This window comes from Barbus barbus (genome assembly GCF_936440315.1).
Source record: "Barbus barbus genome assembly, chromosome: 49".
NCBI classification, from domain to species: Eukaryota; Metazoa; Chordata; class Actinopteri; order Cypriniformes; family Cyprinidae; genus Barbus; species Barbus barbus.
In genome coordinates, this window is record NC_136727.1 from 12980070 (window position 1) to 13003797 (window position 23728).

General features: G+C 34.5%; 1 protein-coding gene across 1 annotated transcript in view; it reads left to right on the plus strand.

The window, feature by feature from the left end:
* LOC306867428 (kinesin-like protein KIF14) overlaps positions 1 to 23702 on the plus strand; it is a 25127-nt gene extending 1425 nt beyond the window's left edge. Inside the window, exons 2-29 of the mRNA XM_079413073.1 lie at positions 868 to 1122; positions 1228 to 1315; positions 1415 to 1513; positions 1614 to 1666; positions 2070 to 2100; positions 2191 to 2298; positions 2407 to 2523; positions 2710 to 2828; positions 3881 to 4053; positions 4387 to 4534; positions 8545 to 8608; positions 8747 to 8931; positions 10879 to 10981; positions 11080 to 11234; positions 11374 to 11521; positions 11588 to 11740; positions 12591 to 12723; positions 12820 to 12913; positions 13216 to 13357; positions 16102 to 16205; positions 16637 to 16737; positions 17350 to 17580; positions 17725 to 17912; positions 18937 to 19089; positions 20778 to 20894; positions 21055 to 21120; positions 22171 to 22312; positions 22405 to 23702. Coding sequence (XP_079269199.1) covers positions 868 to 1122; positions 1228 to 1315; positions 1415 to 1513; positions 1614 to 1666; positions 2070 to 2100; positions 2191 to 2298; positions 2407 to 2523; positions 2710 to 2828; positions 3881 to 4053; positions 4387 to 4534; positions 8545 to 8608; positions 8747 to 8931; positions 10879 to 10981; positions 11080 to 11234; positions 11374 to 11521; positions 11588 to 11740; positions 12591 to 12723; positions 12820 to 12913; positions 13216 to 13357; positions 16102 to 16205; positions 16637 to 16737; positions 17350 to 17580; positions 17725 to 17912; positions 18937 to 19089; positions 20778 to 20894; positions 21055 to 21120; positions 22171 to 22312; positions 22405 to 22745 — 3811 coding nt within the window. The 3' untranslated portion in view covers positions 22746 to 23702. The remainder of the gene's footprint in view (positions 1 to 867; positions 1123 to 1227; positions 1316 to 1414; positions 1514 to 1613; positions 1667 to 2069; positions 2101 to 2190; positions 2299 to 2406; positions 2524 to 2709; positions 2829 to 3880; positions 4054 to 4386; positions 4535 to 8544; positions 8609 to 8746; positions 8932 to 10878; positions 10982 to 11079; positions 11235 to 11373; positions 11522 to 11587; positions 11741 to 12590; positions 12724 to 12819; positions 12914 to 13215; positions 13358 to 16101; positions 16206 to 16636; positions 16738 to 17349; positions 17581 to 17724; positions 17913 to 18936; positions 19090 to 20777; positions 20895 to 21054; positions 21121 to 22170; positions 22313 to 22404) is intronic.
* Positions 23703 to 23728: the final 26 nt, after the last annotated feature.

Here is a 23728-nt window from a genome sequence, read left to right on the forward strand (position 1 = left end):
TATTCTTTTAAAAATGTATTTGATTTATGAATTTGTCTATCTACACACACACACACACACATATATACATGCATGTATGTATGTACATATATCTATATCTATCTATCTATATGTGTGTATGTATATATATATAGATATACTGTAGATATCTGTGTGTGTGTGTTTATAATTTATTTGATGTACAATTTATTTGAATTACAACAAACATAATATTTATTACTGCATGATTTCCCCTTTTGTTAAAAAAATAATAATGAAATTGTGAGACCCAGGCAATTAATTAATTTTCAAGCAAAGCTGTAAGACAAGCATCCTAAATAATGATCACATATATATTTTTTTATTTTTATGCATATTGTAATTTTGACAGCATTCATTAGTCTTAATTGTTTAACCCTTTTATGTAATTTATTTGAAAGAAAAATATCAAACAAATATTGTTTCTCATTTTTGGGAAATATTATTTTGGAAATGTATAAATGATCACATTAATAACAGCAGTCCTAAACTGGCCAAGTCTTACTGAGTTATGCATTAATCAGTCAACCCTGTTACCCATTCTGATATATTCTATTTAATATACTCTATTTTCTACTTGCTATTTATTTAAAAATATTCATTTAATTTTATTCATTTTTTTAATGTTTAAGTAATATTTTTTTTAGTATTTAGTTTGACCTCTTGAGGTAAACTGCGATATTATGTAATAATATTAATTGTTATAAGAATATAATATAATAATAATAACATTTTATAATATTTATCTATATATAATAATTTATTTATATAATTATATATTTATATTATTGTGTAAACTGCCACTTGCTGTTCTAAAAGTGAATTTTTTAAATTTTTTTGTGTCCACAGGGAGAAGAATGAGAAAACCCGTCAGGTGATCTTCATGAACAACCAAGAAACTGTTGTGCAGCATCCAGATACTAAACAAAGCTACACATTTACCTTTGACTTCTCTTTTTGCTCCATCAATGAATCGGATGCAAGTTTTGCCAGTCAGCAGATGGTTTATGAGAAACTGGCTCGACCCTTGCTTGAAAGAGCATTTGAGGGATTTAACACGTGTCTTTTTGCATACGGCCAAACAGGTTCTGGAAAGTCCTACACGTAAGTGACGATTCTCTGTGAAACCACATTTTTTTTAATAAATGTAGTAATAATAATAACTATTCAGATCAATATTTTTAAAGTGCCATTTTGGATGCTTTCTAGTATGATGGGTTTTGGTGAAGAGGTTGGCGTAATTCCCAGATTCTGCAAGGAACTTTTCTCAAGATTGTCCAGAACTGAAACCAAAGAGGTTACCGCCCCCTATGATGATTATTAATTTACAATTTATGGTTGAATTATAAATATAGCTTGTTTGACCATTCTAAATGCATTTTTGTTTATATTCAAGATCTCCTGCCATCTGGAGATGAGCTATTTTGAGGTGTACAATGAGAAAATCCATGATTTGCTGGTGGCAAAGGACGAACAAAACCAGAAGAAAATGCCTGTAAGTGCAACAATTCAATAAAACATACGAAATGTTACAAATGTCTCGTAGTTTATTTGTCTTCCTTATTGATCTGTTCAGCAATTCTTGCCTTTTCCAGCTGCGTGTGAGAGAACATCCTGTCTACGGGCCTTATGTTGCAGACCTGTCCACGTAAGCAAACATTTCATATAAATGCCAGGATTACAATGGCCATGGAATATAATTTTTTTAGTTTATTTTGTTGTCTTGTAGTTTTTTAATGCTATTTTGTTTTTGGTTATTTTATGGGGTCATTTTGTTGTCTTGTGGTTTTTTGTTGTGATTTGTTTTGTTATTTTGTTGTTTTTGTTTTACTTAATTTTGTTGTTTTTTTGTTTATTTTGTTGTCTTGTGGTTTTATTATTTTGTAGTTTTTTTTAATCTTGTTTTTTTTTTGGTTGTCTTGATTTTATTTTATTTTTGTTATTTTATAATGTTTTACTTTTTTTTTTTTTTTTTCTTTTTGATTTCTTCTCTCTTGTTGTGTTATTTTTTTGTGTGTGCCACTGTCACTAATCTTTATGCTCTCTTTCAGGAACGTAGTCACATCTTATGCTGATATTCAGGTAATTTAAGGTGTCTGTTCACTTTTTACTTTCCTTACATATTATATTTGTTCATACCATTAATACATTTTCCCTCCCCTATTTTCACAGACTTGGCTTGCACTCGGTAACAAACAGAGAGCCACGGCTGCCACCGGCATGAACGATAAAAGCTCCAGATCACACTCTGTTTTCACTCTGGTCATGACGCAAACTAAAGTAAGACCCTCAGATTTATTTGCAGTGAGATGCTACTTTTACTTCAGCCAACATATGAATAATTTAATGATGTGTTTGAGTTATATGATGGTGTTTTCATGTGCACAGACGGAGTTTGTGGAGGAAGAGGAGCACGATCACTGCATCACCAGCCGGATAAATCTGGTGGATTTGGCAGGAAGTGAGCGCTGTACTTCAGCCCAGACCAGTGGAGACCGGCTCAGGGTAATCCAGCATGCAGTAGCTCTGTTTATCCTGTGTTATGATTACCCACAGTGCATTCTGCTTCTTACTGTTCTGTACATGTTAAATAGCGATGAATTGGATTGTAATACTTTACTAAATAATGCAATACATCATGAAGTCTTAAATCTGACACATTTGTAATGTGAATATATTTATTTTTCCCAGGAGGGAGCGAGTATCAACAAGTCTTTGCTCACGCTGGGAAAGGTGATCTCGTCACTCTCAGAACAGGCTCAGAGCAGAAAGAAAGTCTTCACCCCATACAGAGAGTCAGTGCTCACATGGTGAGAAGCTTTTCTTTTAATGAATTTTTATTGATTTATTTTGTATTTCATTGCAGTTTTGTTAGTTTGAATTAAAACAACAACACAGTTTCAGCAATGTAATACATTTCCAAGGCCCTGATGTCAAGTAATTTCAGTGTGATTTCTATTTAATTTAATTAATTCCCCCACCCATTCATACCTAGAAATACACAGAAATATTTTTTTTCTTTGTTTCTAGTTGTTCTAAAGTATTTCCTCAAGAGAAGGAAATACTCTTTGTTAGAGTAAACTATAAAACGATTGGTTAAAATTATTGGCATTATTGATAATATGAATAAATATCATTTTATTACATAATATTATTTTATTACATCAGTGTGGCCTTTCTTTACCCAGTAAAAGTAGAAAATATTATTAAAAGTACAGAAAGTTACATTTAAAATGTTAATTTTCTTATAAAATAATAAAATGGTATTGTTTACATTCAATTTCTGTAGTTAAGTTACATACATTACATTTATGTAATAACAACAACAGTAATAATGTTTATAAAGTAATTGCATAAATATAATAATTAAAAATGTTAATATACATTTTGCCTTTATTTTAGATGCGTCTATACATTTTATCATATGTTTGTTTGCTCGACCAAAATGGAAATAATTTTAGAAGAGCTGAAAATTACCCCAAAAAAAAAAATGTACAGTAATAGAATTATATTTATATTATTTAATTTATGTAGTTACATTAAGTAAAATATAACTTATATAATAATAATAATAATAATAATATCACTCCAGTGTGGCCTTTGTTTACTCAGCAAAAAGGGGAAAATAGTTTTATAAGTGCAGCAAAATTACATTTAAAAAATGAAATGATAATTTCCCAAAATAAGGAATTAATAAACATTTAACGAAAGGTTGGGCACTAACAAATGGGTACTAATGAATTGTGCACAACAATACCAGCAACATTTATTACATTTTCCTTAAATGTAAAATATGGCACAACATGCAGGATTTTTTGCTGACAAAAGCAGCAGAAGTGCTCCAGCTCCCTCTTGTGTTCAGGTTACTGAAGGAAAGCCTCGGTGGAAACTCCAAGACGGCCATGATCGCCACCCTGAGCCCTGCAGCCAGTAACATGGAGGAGAGCCTGAGCACGTTACGCTATGCCCATCAGGCCCGTATGATCATTAACATAGCCAAAGTCAACGAGGACACCAACGCCAAACTGATCCGAGGTCAGGAACGGTTTCAGCTGTTTTCTGTCTGTAAGCTGTCATACTGGTTAAGAGGGGTGTGTTAGAAAAACACTGCGCCACACCTCTCCCCTAGAGGGCATCCTCAGTGATTTCTGTTCTGTACTGCCTCGGACAGGAATGTCTATGTTTATTTATTTATTTATTTTTTAAATGTCTGTTTTTTTACTTATGTTAAGTGGAATTATTTTTTATATATATGCAATAATAATAATAATATCTTATTTTACTATTATTTTATTTACATAGGTTATTTTTTTGTGTATTATTAAGAATTTGTGTGACATAACTCCTATTTTCTGAATCTCTGTCCAGAGCTGAAAGCAGAGGTGGATAAGCTCCGCGCGGCTCAGATGAGCTCTCAAGGCATCGAGCCAGAGAAAATGAGACTGTTTCAGCAAGAGATCGCCTCTCTTAAGACTAAACTCTCTCAACAGGAGCATGAAATGGCTGAGGCTCACAGGTGTGTGGATATAAACTACAAAACTCAGGGTTATGACTCGCATTATACAGTGAAAAATAAAAGAAAGCGCTGTTCACAACCCGTTTGATTTTCAAATCAAAAATGTCACTTTTATTTATATAGCGCTTTTTAACAATTCAGATTGTGTCAAAACAGCTTTAAATAGGACAATAGTGCATATTAATGCAAGAGGACAAAAGTAAACACTTAAAGGGATAGTTCACTCAAAAATGAAAATTTTATGTTTATCTGCTTACCCCAAGGGCATCCAAGATGTAGGTGACTTTGTTTCTTCAGTAGAACACAAACGAAGATTTTTAATTCAAACTGTTGCTGTTTGTCAGTCATATAATGGCAGTCAATGGGACTCACAGCTTTGTGAGAAAAAACATACACAGACAAAACCAAATTAAATCCTGCGGCTAGTGACGATACATTGAGGTGTTAAGACACGAAACGATTGGTCTTTGCAAGAAACTGAACAGTATTTATATCGTGTTTTTTACCGCTGATCCACCCACAACTGTCCTGAGCGCGTTCACATAACAGCCGGCGTGTGACGCTTCGTCGTCGTCTTGTTTTACGGTGGATCGCAGACTTATAAGTGCATTACCACCAGCTATCTCTCAAATGGACCATTGACAGTCTATGTAAAATCTCAATTAGTAGTGTCAATGGTTTGTGTTCCACTGAAGAAACAAAGTCACCTACATCTTGGATGCCCTGGGGGTAAGCAGTTAAACATCAAATTTTCATTTTTTGGTGAACTATCTCCTTAATTTTTTAGTTAAAGTCAGTTCATCATTAATTCAGTGATATTTAATTGATTGATTCAGTGATATTTAACAGTATATTTAATGAGGGAAATCTAGTATGGATGGAGAGACTTGATTATGTCTTTCGGGAATTAATTGTAATGTTGAAAGCAGGCGTTATCAGAATAAAGCATATATATATATATATATATATATATATATATATATATATATATATATATATATATATATATATTTGTTAAGCATTGTAAAAATTTAATATAGTTTAAACCTCTATTAAAAATTAAAATAATAAAGATAATAATAAAGACGAATAAAAACACAAACTCAGTGTTAACCAACAGGTAAGAGTAATGTTCTGCAGGAACTACTTTGATCACAGTCACCTCGTCATTTCTTTATCCTGTAAAAGGCCGTTATGGAGCGTCTCATGTTTATATTCAGACAGACAATTACACGCTGTTATCCCTTTAAAGTTCCTACTCTCATAAAATATTTTAATTTATTTTAAACCTTAAATTAACTTTCAACAACAGATAATTCAGCACAATAGATATGTTTGCGCTGAAAAGCCTATTAATTGTCTCCCTCTCTACTGTGTTCTGTCCGTCTGACGCGCGTGCGCGCGCCCGCCGCGCCGGCGCTCATTCGGTATTTTAAACTTAACACAGACTGTCTGGACGGACCTTTATGCAAAAATGGAAATGCTCGCGTGAATTTGTGGCATTTATAGATAAGGATATGACCGTAAACTGAACGTTTTTGCGCTGAGGACGCACACGCATCTGTCAAAGCGCCTGACAGGGCAAGCCATTACTCTTATGCATTAACTTAAAGCTTAAAATAAAGAATTATCATGTTTTGGGCAGCTTGGATCACGTGCTTCTCCGGCAGAATCTCATTCTGTTTCCTCCACTATTTTTAGATGCATTTTGTCCATAGAAATGCATTATTCAGTGCCGTAATTTGACTAACCAGCTGAAGTTGGACGTGCACTGTGGGCAGACCCGATTAATCGATAATGAGAATCGTTGTCGATGATTTTCATAATCGATAATAATCGATTTTATCGATTAGTTGTTGCAGCCCTACACCTTCCAGAATCTGCAAAATGTTAAATATTTTACCAAAATAAGAGGGATCATACAAAATGCATGTTATTGTTTATTTAGTACTAACCTGAATAAGATATTTCACATTAAAGATGTTTACATATAGTCCACAAGAGAAAATAATAGTTGAATTTTTAAAAATGACCCCCCTTTCAAAAGTTTACATTCACTTGATTCTTAATACTGTGTTGTTACCCGAACGATCCAAAACTTGTTTTTTTGTTTAGTGATAGTTGTTCATGAGTCCCTTGTTTGTCCTGAACAGTTAAACTGCCTGCTGTTCTTCAGAAAAATCCTTCAGGTCCCACAAATTCTTTGGTTTTCCAGCATTTTTGTGTATTTGAACCCTTTCCAACAATGACTGTATGATTTTGAGATTCATCTTTCCACACTGAGGGACTCAAATGCAACTATTACAGACGGTTCAAACGCTCACTGATGCTCCAGAAGGAAAAACCATGCATTAAGAGCCAGGGCGTGAAAACTTTGAATTTGAAGATCAAGGTAAATTTAACTTAATTTGTCTTCTGGATAACATGTCCATATCTTCTGTAGCTTCTGAAGGGCAGTACTAAATGAATAAATATGATATTTAGACAAAACAAGAAAAATGTACTCCTCTTCATTCTGTTCAAAAGTTTTCACGCCCGTTCCACCCCTAATTGGAATGATTTCTGAAGGATCATGTGACACTTAAGGAAAAAATTACATTTTAACGTGTTAAAATACAAAAAAAGTTATTTTAAATTCTAAGAATATTTCAGTCTTGCTGTTTTTATTGTCTTTCTGATTAAGTAAATGCAGACTTGTGAGCATAAGAGACTTCTCCTTAAAAAAAAAAATCTTATCAACCCTTAGCTTTTAGACAGTAATGTAGATAAAAATAATCAAGCTTTTTAAAATAATAATTTTTCTTCTTGAAGTGAACACAAGATATAATGAATTTTAATCCTTTACCTTTATTTGAAGAACTGTAATAACAAAAGCCAATATTCACAGAAATATTTACTAAAATATAGAAGAGTTCAGGAGTAACCTGCCTCAAACAAAACGGCAACTTTTCTGATGCTTCTCATTCCTTTAAAGTGCAAAAATTCCCGTCCCGTAGCCAGGTTTAGTTTGAGGTTAGGGAAGGTTTTGGAAAACACATTTCCTGGCCATCACTGTGTAGTTTGCTGTGGTCGCAGCTCACAGTAAATGAGATGCTAAGAGGGTTGAAACCTGTTTGGCTGTTCTCCCAGCCCATGACATCATACCGACATCATTGGAAAGCTGTTCAGATGGAAAAGTAATTTGATTATAATTCCCATTATTTTTATATTCTGTGATGAATACATGGAATATTTCATTTTATAAGGTTGATGAATTCTCTTTATGTATTCAAAACTATTTTAAAATTAGATTATATACAAACCATATAATCATTTTAAATCGATTTTGTTATATTTTATTTAGTGCTGTCAAACGATTAATCGCATTCAAAATAACAGTTTTTGTTTGCATAATATATGAGTGTGTATATTTATGTATATATAAATACACACACATGCATGTATATATTTAAGAAAAATGTTACATTTATATATTAAACATATTTATTTATAATATAAATTATATAAATTAAATATATACATGTAAATATTTTCAAAATATATACTGTATGTGTGTGTATTTATATATACAGTGCCCTCCAAAAATATTGGTTCAAACAAAAGGTGCTATCTTCTAAGTTGTGCATCAGATCCAGATGAAAATACCTGTAAATAAAAGCTGAAATGTTAATCTCTCATCTCATATTCATCTTTTGACGTCAAACCCAAATGTTTTCAGTCTACAGCAAAAATAAAGGAATTGGCCTCACTGTTCCAATACTTTTGGAGGGCACTGTACATACAAAATATACACAGTACACACATAGATTATTGTATGTAAACAAAAACTTTTATTTTGGATGCGATTAATGACAGCACTAATTTTATTGTAATATAAAACTTTGTCACATACTTGCAGTTAGTGTGTTAAAACGTTTTACACACAAAAGACTGAATAGTCCTTTGACGGATGTTTTTAAATTATGTACCTATCAAGGTTTTACAATCTTTGTGTCATTCAATATGTGCAGAACTTGGAAAGAAAGACTGGAAGAGGCAGAGAGGAGGAAGCGTGAAGAAACCAAAGAGCTGCAGGTAATGATTCACCTCACACTCGCAAATAACAGTCAGACTTCAGCGTGTGATGGATCGATGAGCTTTTCAAATGGGTTTCATGGTCGTTTTCTTTCTTCTTCACTTTGTTCATCTGTTTATTCGCTGTACCTCGTTCAGCGCGCCGGCGTCACCTTTAAAGTGGATAATCGGCTGCCTAACCTTGTGAACCTGAATGAGGATCCGCAGCTGTCAGAGATGCTGCTGTACATGATTAAAGAGGGCGAGACCAAGGTCGGCAAGCTCAAGTCTGAGTCGGCCCACGACATCCAGCTGTCTGGAGCTCTCATCGCCGATGAGCACTGGTGAGACGGTCCACAGTCTACTACCACTCCATCATTCACTTCATTTTGATTTGTTTAAATCATCTTAAAACTGATTGGATTTGTACATTTAAAAGAATAGTTTAGCCAGAAATGCTAATTCTGTCATTATATACTCGCCCTCTTGTCGTTCCAAATCTGTATCTTGAGTTTCTTTCTTCTGTTGAACACTAAACAAGATATTTTGAAGAATGTTGGTAACCAAACATTTGCTAGTAGCCATTGACTTCCATAGTATTTTTTTCCTCCATACTATTGAAGTCAATGGCTACCGTCACCTGTTTGGTTCAGTAGAAGAAAAAATGTATACAGATTTGGAACGACATGAGGGTGAGTAAGTGATGACAGAATCTGCATTTTTGGGTGAACTACCCCTTCAACTAAAACGATTAAAAAATCATTTTCAGTAATGAAATAAAACTGAAATAAAATATTAATATTAGATAAAATACCTAAGCTTAAAAAATACAAAATTAACTTGGCAACTGACATAGAACTGAAATGGTTAAATTGAAGTACTAAAATTACTTAAAGTCCGTGTAAAAAGAATTCTGAGAATCGTTTCTAAACACATTACAAATGTTAGAAATTTATTGCTGAAATGCATTACAAAGACTCTGAACTATGTAGTACTGAATTGTGAAGTTAAACAATTTTTCACCAATTCTGTGTTCAGGTTTTTTTGGGCGGGGCTAAAACGGTGGCTCGAAAACGCAAAGGAGCCACCGAGCGTGGCCCCGCCCCTAACACTATAACAACTATGTTGAGAGGTCAACTTCTTAGTTTGTCTTTTTGAATGTCTGTGTTGTTAGATATACAGATTCTAGGTAGGGACGGTTCTAGGGTGAATGGATACCCGGGTCTTAGCCTGTCTACAATTACATTATGAACTTGCACGCTCAAACATGTATGGCTGTTAAATCCAATTAAGCTACTAGAGGTAGTATCAGTAGCATCCATTCAGGTTGTAGCGGTATTTGACAGTTGAGAGAGACAGCCGCTTTAAAATGAGATGTGCTGATATCACGTTTGGTCTCGTTCTGTCTCGCATATCTTGTCAGTGTCTGCGCTTGCTTGGCCATTTGTTGTGAAAAAATAAGGAAAGTGTGTTCAAGCGCCATCAGAAAACAGTGTAAAGAAATGCTAGGAAACGCTTATACCTTATACTCTTATACCTTTTGTTCTTTAATATTTTGAATAGTTTTTAGCTTTATTTTTTTGTTTTTCATTTAAATGTTTTGAAATTTTGTTGTATGCATTTGTCATTTTTATTTCATTTCTTTATTTTTAAAATGTGTATAGGTAGTATTTATAAAGTTTTTGCTTTTAATTTTGGATCTGTTTTTAGTTGTTTTAATAATACAATTGATTGCTTCTGTTGTCCTCATTTGTAAGTCGCTTTGGATAAAAGCGTCTGCTAAATGACTAAATAATAATAATAAATACATTTTTTTAATAAATACTAATAATAGTATAAATAACACTGTTCCAAAGAACACAAAGGAAGATGTTTTGAATAATGTGCTGGGCGTTCTTTTCTCCATACAATAACAATGAGTCTTTTAGCTTAAAAAATGACAAAATCGGCATTAAAAATAAAACTGCTTACATATTTGCTGACATATAGGAAATGTCTTTTAATGTTAAATGGTATGATAATGATAAATGGCTGATGTTAAAAAAATTACACGCGCACACATCAAAAAAAAAAAAGAGATTAAACTAAAATGTTTTAATGTACAGTATGAAAAATGGATATTCATTTTGGGGGTTTGCTGATTTTGAAGATTACCTTCACCTAAATTATTAGTGCTTCAAATATTAGCATGATGACAAAAGTAATGTAAATGTTGTGCACAAAAAGTTAAATATCTAATATCGATCAATACATTTTCCAATATGTCTTATTGTTTTTAATTGCGTTTTCAGTGTCATCTCCAGTGTGAAAGAGACCATCTGCATTAAACCGATGCCAAACGCCAAGACCTTCGTGAATGGACATCTTGTGTCTGAGTGCACCGTTCTCCACCACGTGAGTTCCTGCCGCGACTCTGGTTGCAAACTTCTCAAATGTTCTGTGATCCTCCCCATAAATCATCAAACTGTTTGTTTATTCACTTTTTATTTCAGGGAGACCGTGTGATTCTTGGAGGAGATCACTACTTTCGGTTCAACCACCCCGCCGAGGTTCAGAGCGGGAAGCGCGCGTCCTGTTGGAACAGTGGAGATGGTCAGAAGGACTTTGAGTTCGCTAAAAATGAGCTGCTGTCGGCTCAGAGAGCTCAGTGAGTACAAGCCCCATATTTACCTCTACAGGATCTCTTGTGAAAGAACTGTAAAATTACCCGCCATAAATCAAAGAAAATGTTAATAAAGAAGGCCAAAGCATATGTTGAGTTGTCCATTCTTAATTTTTCTTCACAGGCTTGAAGCAGAGATCGAGGCGGCTCAGTTGAAGGCCAAAGAGGAGATGATGCAGGGTATTCAGGTGGCAAAAGAGATGGCACAGAAAGAGCTGAGCGAGCAGAAGAGTCAGTACGAGGAGAGGATCAAAGCTCTGGAGCGAGAACTGGTAAGCTGTTAGAAGACGTGTCTGTGTGTAGCTTGTGTGACTCCAGCTAATCAAACGCTTCCTCAGGAGGAGGAGAGTGAACGCAAGAGAGAGCAGGAGCTGCATAAAAAGAGGGTCGTCAGCCAGATTGAGCAACTGCAGACAGCAAAGAGTCTGCTGGAGCAGCAAGTCACCACCCATAAGAGACGTCTGCAGATGGAGGCCCAGGTTACTAGACAGGTACAGAAAGACCAGTAAAAATCAAAATTGATGCTCTTCTCTTTCTTAAAGAGATAGTTCACCCAAAAATTTTAATTTGCTGTAAATTTACTCACCCTCTGGCCACATTTTTTTCTTCAGTAGAGAACAGTAAATAAGATTTGTAGCTGAAACCATGGTCCATATACATATACATACACATATATGTATGTATGTATGTATGTATGTATGTATGTATGTATGTATGTATGTATGTATGTATGTATGTATGTATGTATGTATGTATGTATGTATGTATGTATGTATGTATGTATGTATGTATGTATGTATGTATGTGTCTATGTGTGTGTGTGTGTGTGTGTGTGTGTGTGCGTGTTTATTTATTTATGTTTATGTATAATATTTATTTGGTTAGTTTTAGTTATTAATTTTGTTTAGTTATTTTATTTTAGTTAATTTAGCTATAGTTGTAATATTTACTTAGTTTTACTTATTCAGTTAGTTACCTGATCTTATGTTTAGTTAGTTGGCTATATGAAAATTATTCAGTTAGGGTTAATTATTTATTCAGTTTTATTTATATAATTTTTTTAGTTGTTTTAGTTAAGATATTTATTCTGAATATTTTCAGTTTATTTGTTCAGTTAGTTATGTTATTCATTTATTTATTTATTTTATATTAGTTGGTCTATTTACTTTATATTATATTACTTTATAGTTATATTATTTCTGTATTATGTATTTTTTATGTACTTTAGTTATAGTTATATTATTTTGTTAGTTTTTACTTATATTATTTAGTTTCTTTATATAGCAAGTTTATACAGAAGATAACTTCATCTTTTAATTTGTGACTTAATGTTTTCCATAGGCATTGGCTGATCATGATATCAGGCATGCTAAGATTGTAGAGGCGCTTGAAGCAGAGAAGAGGAAGATTGCAGAAGATCTTGCTCAGATTGAGAGAAAACGTGCTCTTAAAATGACCCAGACCCCTAAAACGGGTACATGCACATTTTAAATTGAAAACACATGGGGTTTTCCATCAGTGATGTTCTTAGCGGTGTGTAATTCACCATATGTTTGTTCAATGTTTACAGCCTACCCACAGTGGGATGCCTTGAAGCTGTCTTTGATGATTGAAGAAGCAAACAAAATCAGTGCTAAACTCAGAAAACACACAGTCTTTAGCAGGTACAGTTATTTAGTGGGAGTAATGGACTTAATGTTCCTGGATCAACATCTTTGCTAAACCCCCCCCCCCCCCCCCCCCCCCCCCCTATTATGGAGTGTTAGTCGGCTACAAATTGCTCTTTGTGAGTACGGCTTTTTTATATATATATATATATATATATATTAAAAAATCCCTATCCAGCAATCACTAATGACCAGAAAAGTGAGAGTTTAGTCAATTTATTGATATGTGAGTAATTCTGATTTATTGAACATTAAAGTGTTAGGATGGAATCAGACATGAATTTGTGTTTTTATTACAGACATGAGGCGGCCGATAAAGAGAGCAAGGGTGGAGACGCCCAACTGCAGGTCCAAGTTCAGAATACCAAACTGGGAATTTCCACCTTCTGGAGCCTGGAGAAGTTCCAGTGCAACTTGGCTGCCATGAGGGAGCTTGAGCAGGTGGCTGAATAAAAGATGTTTACCTAGTTAATAGCTGTAAACTTGCTGTTTGAGCTGCACAGTGGCATTTTTGTAGCAAAGTACACAGCGTCCTAACCTTTTGATGTCATATAGCGACAAATGATATCCTCTTCAGTGTTAATCCATGTTTTGTCTCTAACTAGATGCAACCACAACAAGCAATGTGTGGCAAACACTTTTTTTTTTCTCCGCTGATTTGGTTTCTGTTTTTGTAGCTAGGTAGTCATTGGTTTAAAGGGGTCATGACATGAGAAATCAAATTTGCCTTGATCTTTTGTTATATATGAGGTCTTGGCATCACAAACATCCTGCAAGTTTCATAGCTTAAAACGTCCTCCTCAGTATAAACAAAGCATTTATTTAATCAAGCTCCAAAAACGGCTCGTTTTGGATCTGAGGTACAAGGTGAGGTCACCTGGGCACAAGCATTTGCATAAAAATTGCCTTGAGAGCAGTCATCTTCTGACAATAGGCCCCACCCACTGGCATCCATTCGCTTAATGGGTGACTTGATTACGCTGAATGCGAGTGTTGTGTCAAAAGCAAATAGAAATGACTATCCCTGCCGCTATCTTAACTGGATACAGTATACAGATGTGCGTTCACTTTCTGACACAGTCCACGCGCTCGAGTCTGTTATTTTGTTTTTATTTTATTTAGTGTTTTATTGTTTTTTTTTTTGTGTGTGTGTTTAGTGTATTTGTTTTCTGTAGCAAATTTTGTTTAACATGTCACTTGACATTAGGGGTGGGCGATATACCGGTAGACACAATTAACCAGATTTTAATTTTAATACAGATTTTGGACATGAAATGCTACATGAAATGGCGTGATCAAGTGAGTGTTTTTGACACATACTTATAGCCTACAGTATGTGTCAAAATGCCCGTGATTGCAAGTATCCTCGTGAACATGTCTTAAGTGAAAGTAAACGGCTGAAAACGCACGTGTAACAGTATAATCGGATCCGGGTGTTCGTTCTTAAAGTGACAGCAGTCTAATATTCCTGCTGTCTGTCATTCCTGTTAATCAAACAACAGAGAGAAAATCTCTCACTACTCTTGACTAAATCACTTTTGTAACTTTAATAAGAAGAAATGTATATTTAATTTACACCGTAAAGAATATGCAGTGTTTTTGATTAATTTACACAATGTATGTAGTAGGGATGTCACAATTTTCAATATAATATTGAACCGTTCGGTACGACATCCAAGGGTCTATATGTACTTGTGAATTGCGGTTTTTCGGTTTTGCATTTAATTAATTTCCGTGGGTTTTATTTCTCTCAGAATTGGCTGTGTGTGCGCCCGTGAGTTCACATGCTGAGTTGAGGAAACGCTTCCCCGCTTATAACGTGCATTTGAAAAAGTAACACACGCCGAGCATATCGTCTTTGTAATGACTTGCAATGATAAGTGTTTCTAAACCTGTTGTCCAACAAAAGAGAACATCAGTCGAGTGTTTGAAATAACTTCTTTTTGTGATGTGATGTGGCTTCTTATCACAGAATTAGGCAGAAAATATATTCTATACTGTAATAACAGCTGTCAGTTAGCAATGGCTTACAAATATAACTTACTTTATCATTATGACAATACCCCAGATGGCTTGAAGAACACAAATAAACCATATTGTCGCAGCTGAGCATTTATTGTCCTTATGTTTCATCATTCAAAACATTTGACGTTATATCTTCTTTTTATTCAGTTACAGTGACAGCAATGCCTTTATCCATATTAGGGATTTCCTGGAACGTCATCAGTTCTGTTATTTCTGTGATGCATAAGTGGAGTTTCTGCGCAAGGCGCCCTCTTGTGTCCAGTATGAATGAAACACACATTTCATGTGTTTATAGCCCTCAATAATGGCCAATCCCTTCAATTTTGGGTAAAAATCTCAAAAAGGATACCTCTCTCAAAAGGAATTTTAAGTAGAAATAAAATAAACCACGCTGTTCCGGTTTACAAGAGTTTTTTTGCTGTTAATTTGTTGCTAAAAACACTCTGATGTGCCATGCCATCAGAACCGAACTGAAAACCGTGGTTAAAAAACCGACGTATGTATTGAACCATGGGCTAACTGTATTTTTGCATCCCTATTATGCAGCATTTCTTATTTATTGTAGATTTTTGTCCTATTGCTTGTAATTATTTTTATTTAATCACTGACTTTGCTTGTCTTCAGTGAGCTTGTTTTTCTCTTTTTTTGGGCTTGTATTAGTTTTTCTGTGATCTTGACACTGGTGACAAATTATGAAAATTCTATGGTTTCAAAGATTTTGATATCATAACCTTATTAAAGTGAAAAATAATTATAGTGTGATGAATATTGTTATCGTGAAATAAAATTACTCCTATTGTGATATAAGATTTTGGTCATATCGCCCACCCATACTTGACATTATAAAGTTTAGTTTTTTGTCTTTTTTTTTCATTATATTTAGAGTTTAGCTTTGTTTTATTTTTATGTTTGTTTTATTTTATTTTTGTGTACCTCTTTACTTGACATGGAAACTTTGCGCCACACTTGATTTGAACAAAGTGCTGAGTATTTAACGAAGAGCTTAGTTATTTGAATGCAATAATATATGAGGCCATTTGAAGCCTGTTTATTTCCTTGTAATTACCCAGTAAAAGCAGGAAGCATGTAGTATTGGCACTTGCACTTATTATCGTAAAAGAATCTGCGGCTAAATCAAGTCTGATGTTTATTGGCTGTAGGGGGAGAGTGCCTCTAAAGATGACGATGTGTTTTACGACCCTAATGATGTGTGGGAACCAGACCTATCCGCCTCTTCCTCAACCTCATCTTTCTCTCGCAGAAGGTATTTGAATTTATTAGTCGTCTTATTGAGTTCATGATGCTCCTCTTCAGATCTCTGTACTTCTGTATTGAAGAAAGAAAGAACAGAAGTATACTTTGTGCCCAACACTGGTTATTGTCTTCCACCATGATGATATTTTTCTTTTTATAAACCAAGCCCTATGGAAACAAACATTCCTGGAGCATTTTAACCCATTTTCTTTGCCTACAAGAGTATGTAACTACAGCCAGCTCATAGATATTCCTTAACTTTTCACATCTTGAATTCCTCTCTTGTCTTTCTGTCCTTTTGGATGAGCAGTAAACTAAAAGGTGTACATCATGTAAGTATCTGTTAAGGAAGCAGTGTTATCTGACTGATATTGGTGGTTTAAGGCAGGATATAAGTTCAAATGTATCTGTATCTCTTATTTTCTGTTTCTTGTGGCTCAGGAGTAGAAGTTTGCTGAAGAGCAGGAGGATTTCTGGACGTCTATATGAGATCCGAGTGCACCCCATTCAAAGCCTACACTGTGCTCCCTCACAGTCCACTGGTAAAGTAGCCTTTATATTATATGGATATACAGTGCCCTCCAAAAGTATTGGAACAGTAAAGACAAAATTGCTCTGTTGGCTGTGGAGTCAAGACATTTACAAATATGATTAAAAGATGAATATGAGACAAAACTACAGAATGTCACATTTTATTATTGGGTGATTCAACACATAGATGTTTTACCAGCTAAGAAGTTCATGGAATGCATAGCTGTATAATCAATTTAGTTTGTGTTTGTATTTGTTTTTGTTTAGTTTTATTTTTTTGTAGCATCTCACTTGTTTTGTTTTTATTTGGAGTTTTGTTTTTGTTTTATTCAAGGCTGAAATTAAATGAACATTAGTATAACTAATATAGAACAAAGTAAAATTAGTACTACAATTAAAACTAAATACAGTATTACAATAAAAATAAATTAAAGATATATAGAAATATAAAGACAACAAACTTACTAAAACTTAAATTAAAATAAAAACTGAAAGTACATAAATAATACTGAAATAAAAAATTATACTAGAATAAAAGATTACTTTTTTTTTTTTTTTTTAAGAAACATGACTGTTTCCCACTGGAAAATATTAAGTAACTTTGATATTCTGTGTCTTTTTAGGGCTGATGAACAAGCCCCCCTCTCTGCATTGCAGCACTTCTGACTCCGCCCTCCCAGCCATCTGCAAAGATATGATTGGCTCTGCCGTGTCTCGTCTGCGCTCCTGCCAGTCAACAGAGGAGAGCGAAAGCTTGGGTGACAAACTGACTCTAGACCTGCTGGCGATTTACCGCGCCGGGAGGTCCATCGCAGACCTCTACGAGCGCCTTGACGACAACAGTCAGGAGAACTGTAAGCATCAGAGTTTTTAACAAGCCTAAATCAACAAAGCCATTCATCAGTGTCAAAATTCAGCTCAATATGAATGCACAAGACCTGTGTCATCACAGCGCTACACAAAGAGCCTCATTTTGTTCTGTTTGTGTGTGTGAACAGTGTTTGTCTGCAGTACTGAAGCCCAGACTCATCTAGTGAAGGCCACGTCTGCTGTTGAAAGGGCTGTGTTCATTACCATGCACTGGGTCTCCAGCATTAAGCCCAGCACTGATTTAGTGTCTCAGAGAGCTGAGGAGCTCAAGACGGATGTCAAGAAAATTGGAGGCTACCTTCAGTTACTCATTCAGGTGCTCATTACAGTTCATAGTCAATTAATAAAAAAAATAATAAAAATGAAATATCCTCATCAAAATAATGTAATTATTATTTATTAGTGATGTTAATATTTTTTCTTTAATTTAGATGAATTAAATATTTAATTATTTAAAGGCATTTATAAAAATAATAATTATAATGAATGTATTTATTAACATTTTGATATTATCAGTTTTTTATTTGAACTGATTTAATGGTTTATATTTGCCTGTACGTAGTAGTAAAATGGATTTGTTAGTCAGTTGTATGCCTTAATATTTCTTTAAACAAATAATTAATAAACAAAATTTAAAGAAATATTAAAGTATACAACTGACTAACAAATCCATTTTACTACTACGTACAGGCAAATTTAAACCACTCAATCAGTTTCTATCAAATAAATATATAACAGAATGTCTAAATGTTGGTAAATATATTAATAATAACAACAACAACAACAATAATAATAATACAGTGTTCTTTAAGCAAAGAAACGAATGAAAGAAATTCTTAATAATAAAAAATTCTTTAATTTTAATTGTGTAATTTCTTTAAATAACTGTTAATATTATTATTATTATTTACAAACATTTAAACATTTCATATTTTTTACTTGCATTTGAACTGATTACTGAGTGGCTTACATTTACATCTATCTGTCTGCCTGTCTGTCTATAATCTAGCAGTGAAACGAATTTAATCAGTTGTATACATTTATTTTATTTTATTTTATTAATTAAATAACATTTTTCTTCTTCTTCTTGTAAATTTATCATCATTTAGGCATCTGATAATCAATTTATTTGATTTCTCACCTGATTATATATTGGCTTAAATTGCCTCTACTTAAGTATCTAATAGTAAAATGCATTTACAAATGCAACGATAGAATACATTTAAAAAACAGAAGTTGTTTTAAAGAATTTAAACTTTAAAAATAAGTATTTATCAACTTTGGAATTTTCGGTAAAAGCCTTACAAGAGTGTTGGTCTTTCTGTGTTTTGGTCTTTCAGGGCTGTGACTCTGAGATCTCCTCCATGGTAACAGAGGCCCAGAGGAGGGTTGCAGAGTGTATGAACGCGGCTCTCAAAACCATCGGTTTTCTGGCGACAGTGAATGGGACTAATCTTCTTTTGACTGAACATGGTTCAGAAATCATAAACAACGTGGGTATACAGGTCCTTCTCAAAAAATTAGCATATTGTGATAAAGTTCATTATTTTCTGTAATGTACTGATAAACATTAGACTTTCATATATTTTAGATTCATTACAACACAACTGAAGTAGTTCAAGCCTTTTATTGTTTTAATATTGATGATTTTGGCATACAGCTCATGAAAAAATCTAAAAAAATGAGCATATCATGAAAAGGTTCTCTAAACGAGCTATTAACCTAATCATCTGAATCAACTAATTAACTCTAAACAGCTGCAAAAGATTCCTGAGGCTTTTAAAAACTCCCAGCCTGGTTCATTACTCAAAACCGCAATCATGGGTAAGACTGCCGACCTGACTGCTGTCCAGAAGGCCATCATTGACACCCTCAAGCAAGAGGGTAAGACACAGAAAGACATTTCTGAACGAATAGGCTGTTCCCAGAGTGCTGTATCAAGGCACCTCAGTGGGAAGTCTGTGGGAAGGACAAAGTGTGGCAGAAAACGCAGCACAACGAGAAGAGGTGACCGGACCCTGAGGAAGAATGTGGAGAAGGACCGATTCCAGACCTTGGGGGACCTGCGGAAGCAGTGGACTGAGTCTGGAGTAGAAACATCCAGAGCCACCGTGTACAGGCGTGTGCAGGAAATGGGCTACAGGTGCCGCATTCCCCAGGTCAAGCCACTTTTGAACCAGAAACAGCGGCAGAAGCGCCTGAGCTGGGCTACAGAGAAGCAGCACTGGACTGTTGCTCAGTGGTCCAAAGTACTTTTTTTGGATGAAAGCAAATTTTGCATGTCATTCGGAAATCAAGGTGCCAGAGTCTGGAGGAAGACTGGGGAGAGGGAAATGCCAAAATGCCTGAAGTCCAGTGTCAAGTACCCACAGTCAGTGATGCTGGTGTTGGTCCACTGTGTTTTATCAAGGGCAGGGTCAATGCAGCTAGCTATCAGGAGATTTTGGAGCACTTCATGCTTCCATCTGCTGAAAAGCTTTATGGAGATGAAGATTTCATTTTTCAGCACGACCTGGCACCTGCTCACAGTGCCAAAACCACTGGTAAATGGTTTACTGACCATGGTATTACTGTGCTCAATTGGCCTGCCAACTCTCCTGACCTGAACCCCATAGAGAATCTGTGGGATATTGTGAAGAGAAAGTTGAGAGACGCAAGACCCAACACTCTGGCTGAGCTTAAGGCCGCTATCGAAGCATCCTGGGCCTCCATAACACCTCAGCAGTGCCACAGGCTGATTGCCTCCATGCCACGCCGTATTGAAGCAGTCATTTCTGCAAAAGGATTCCCGACCAAGTATTGAGTGCATAACTGAACATAATTATTTGAAGGTTGACTTTTTTTGTATTAAAAACACTTTTCTTTTATTGGTCGGATGAAATATGCTAATTTTTTGAGATAGGAATTTTGGGTTTTCATGAGCTGTATGCCAAAATCATCAATATTAAAACAATAAAAGGCTTGAACTACTTCAGTTGTGTTGTAATGAATCTAAAATATATGAAAGTCTAATGTTTATCAGTACATTACAGAAAATAATGAACTTTATCACAATATGCTAATTTTTTGAGAAGGACCTGTATTTCTTGTGCAATAGCTGCTGTTTACAGCCCAATAGTAGATTTGACATTAAAAACCAGTCAGAATCAAAAAAATACATCACCATTCTCTTTCTCTTTAGAGGTCAGTGGTGGATTCTTTGCGGGATGGGATTCGTCAGAGTGTGACTGATCTTCTCCTCATTGGTCAGAAGATCACCACAGAGATGCATCGAGATCTTTCATCTGCTCATCTACCAGTAAGTTCTTAGTAAGTTTTTTTTAAATAAATAAATTACTTGATAAAATGGAATCTTTATTGATCCAGTTAATATTGAACTATAAATATATACTTTATTAACTGATATAAATGTAAACTGTAACATCATTTCATAATATAAATTCTAATATATTTCACAGATTCAGAAATCCAGCGCAATGGATGTCGCCAGCACTCTGCAGAGCTACTTCCGTTGCTGTTTGTCGGTACGCCTTACAAACAGCTGTTGTTTGTCATTGAGTGTAAAATGTTTTGGATTGAAGACCAGCCCAACAATGCTTGTAAAACGCCGAACCTCAGCGGTCTTATCGCACGTCTTGGGTCATTTTGCTCTTTACAAAATAAATGGTTTGAGTGGAGTGTCATCTGTCACCTTAATGTGGCTGTAGCTGTTATATTCAATACACAAACTACAGGCTCGTTGTTATTGTTCAGCAAGAGAATGGGATGCGGGGATAAGGAAAAATCATTTCTCAAACCCACTCACTGTAACTAAAGCCTGTGGTCTGAAACAAATAAGATAACAATAAATGTGTATATTTAATTATACAGTATGTATGTATATTAAATTGTTTATTATTTATAGAGTTTTTGTTTGGTTTTTATTTGCATTTTCTGTTTGTTTTTTTGGTTGGAGGTTGTTTGGTTTTGGTTTGGCTTTGTTTTATTTGGTCTGTTTTTGGTTTATTTTGTTTATGTATTTTGTATTTATTTGTTTTTTTTTGGGACGGGTGTGGTGGTGGGGGGGCTTGTTCTGGGGTTTTTGTTTAGTTTGTTTTTTGTTTTTGCTCTGGTTTGGTTTTTATTTATTTTTTAAAATAGTTTTTGTTTAGTTTTAATGATTAGTTTTTGTTTGTATTAATTTTTTTAGTTGTAATTTTTTAGTTTTGTTTTGTGGGTTTGTTTGATTTTGCTTTTGGGTTTTTAGTTTTTTGTTGGGGGGTTTTTTAGTTGGTTTGGTTATTTTATTTATTTTTAAATTTGTTTTTTAGTTTTTATATTTAGCTTCTGTTTTTATTTATATTTTTGTTTTAGTTTTGTTTTGTGAATTTGTTTGTTTTTGCATTGGATTATTAATTTTTGTTTGTTTTTTTGTCATTTTGTTTTTTGGGGGTTGGTTTTGTTTGGTGTGCTTTTGGTCTGGTTTTGCTTTTTATATTTTTAATTTTTAAATTTAGTTTTTGTTTGGTTTGTTTTGTTTGAGTTTTTGTGGTGAACTTTCTCTTTAAGACATGTGTACATCTGCTCTTTCACAGGAGAGGTCAGGCTCTTCTGAGGATCGTTCAGAGGATGATGAAGGCTTGGACTTGTGTGCAATTCAGAACACCACCACTAAACTCCTCGCGCTGAACCGGGCGATCAAAGATCTCCACTCGTCTTTGTTGCGCTCTCTAAAGGGTACAGCAATCTTTCCACAATAGCATTCATATGAAACACTTCTCCGCTATGACACATATGTGACATGTCTTCATTTCATTAATGTAATACAGGTAGGGGCAGCGACGCTGGCCTTAGTAAGATGATCCAGTCTCTGTCCAAGACAATTGATGATGTCATCAACGGTGTTCCGCGTGAAATACCTGGAAGACGTTCCGACAGTCTTCGGCTTCCATGTGAGAAGAACATTATGGCTGCCCGAGATCAAGTGCACTTGACGCTGCAGGCTTTGACAGCAGCATTCGATAAAAGCACAGATGGAGTACAGACGCTGGACACAGACGGACAGTTTGTTCAACCAGGTTATGGCAGCAGAAATCGAACCGTCCCTAAAGTTGTGTATTCTCTTTCTTCAAGCATTAGCACGTGTTCCAGAGACGCCCGCTGGGTGTGATTTTGGATAGCCGCAGACTGAAGGGGCACTAGTTATGTATATAACTGTATTTGGTATAATGGTTAATGCTAAATTTGGCTCACTTTTCATTTTGATGTATTTACAGTATGCACTCATTCAGGCCTACAACAGTTTGTCTGCAAATTTTGTACGACCTCTAGATTTAACTGTAGGATTCTAAAGAAGGGCTTAAGAATATAACTTATGAAGATTGGTTTCTGTGTATTTTGGAAGTGATCAAGCACCTAAGTCTTTTTGTAACTCATGCAGAAAAAATACTACTTCTGAATATATTTTTGCACTTGAAACCTTTGCACAGGCTTGGGCGCACTGATATTTCATATCATTTGCATGGAGATTTTTAGCATTTGCAGTGACATTTACTCTGGATCATGTAATTGTTCCACACTAATTTATACTTTCAGTAATAAACACTCACTGGGACAAGAAGTCTGGTGTTCTATTTAAACATACTGCACATTGCATGCCTTTTCTGTGTTTCTATATAATTAAAACAATTTTAAATCTTGGTCATACTGTAACTGGAATCTGTTGGAAAATGGCTCATTGACAAAGTAACATTGTTTTGTATTTTTATTTGAGTTTCATTACAGATATGTGTTGTATGACATGTTTTACTTAATGTAAAGTATTCTTCACGTGAGTGGTTTACATTCAAGGGTCCTCATTTTAATACGTTTTTATTTTATTTTAACTATATAGTTTTTAGTACATCAAGTTAAATGAAATGAAAATGAGTGTTGCTTTGGCAACTAGATAAAAGAAGTTTAAGGTTTATAATTATAAAAGGTTTTATTTCCATGTTAATGTTTATTTTATTTCAAATTGCATTTTTTTTTTTTTAGTTAACTATAATAACCTTGGGGGCCACAAGATGACTTTATTATTTAATATAAGCTATGTTCAAGTTATTTTAAATTAAAATAAAGTTGTGTTAAAATAGTGTCATTTGAGATGCTATA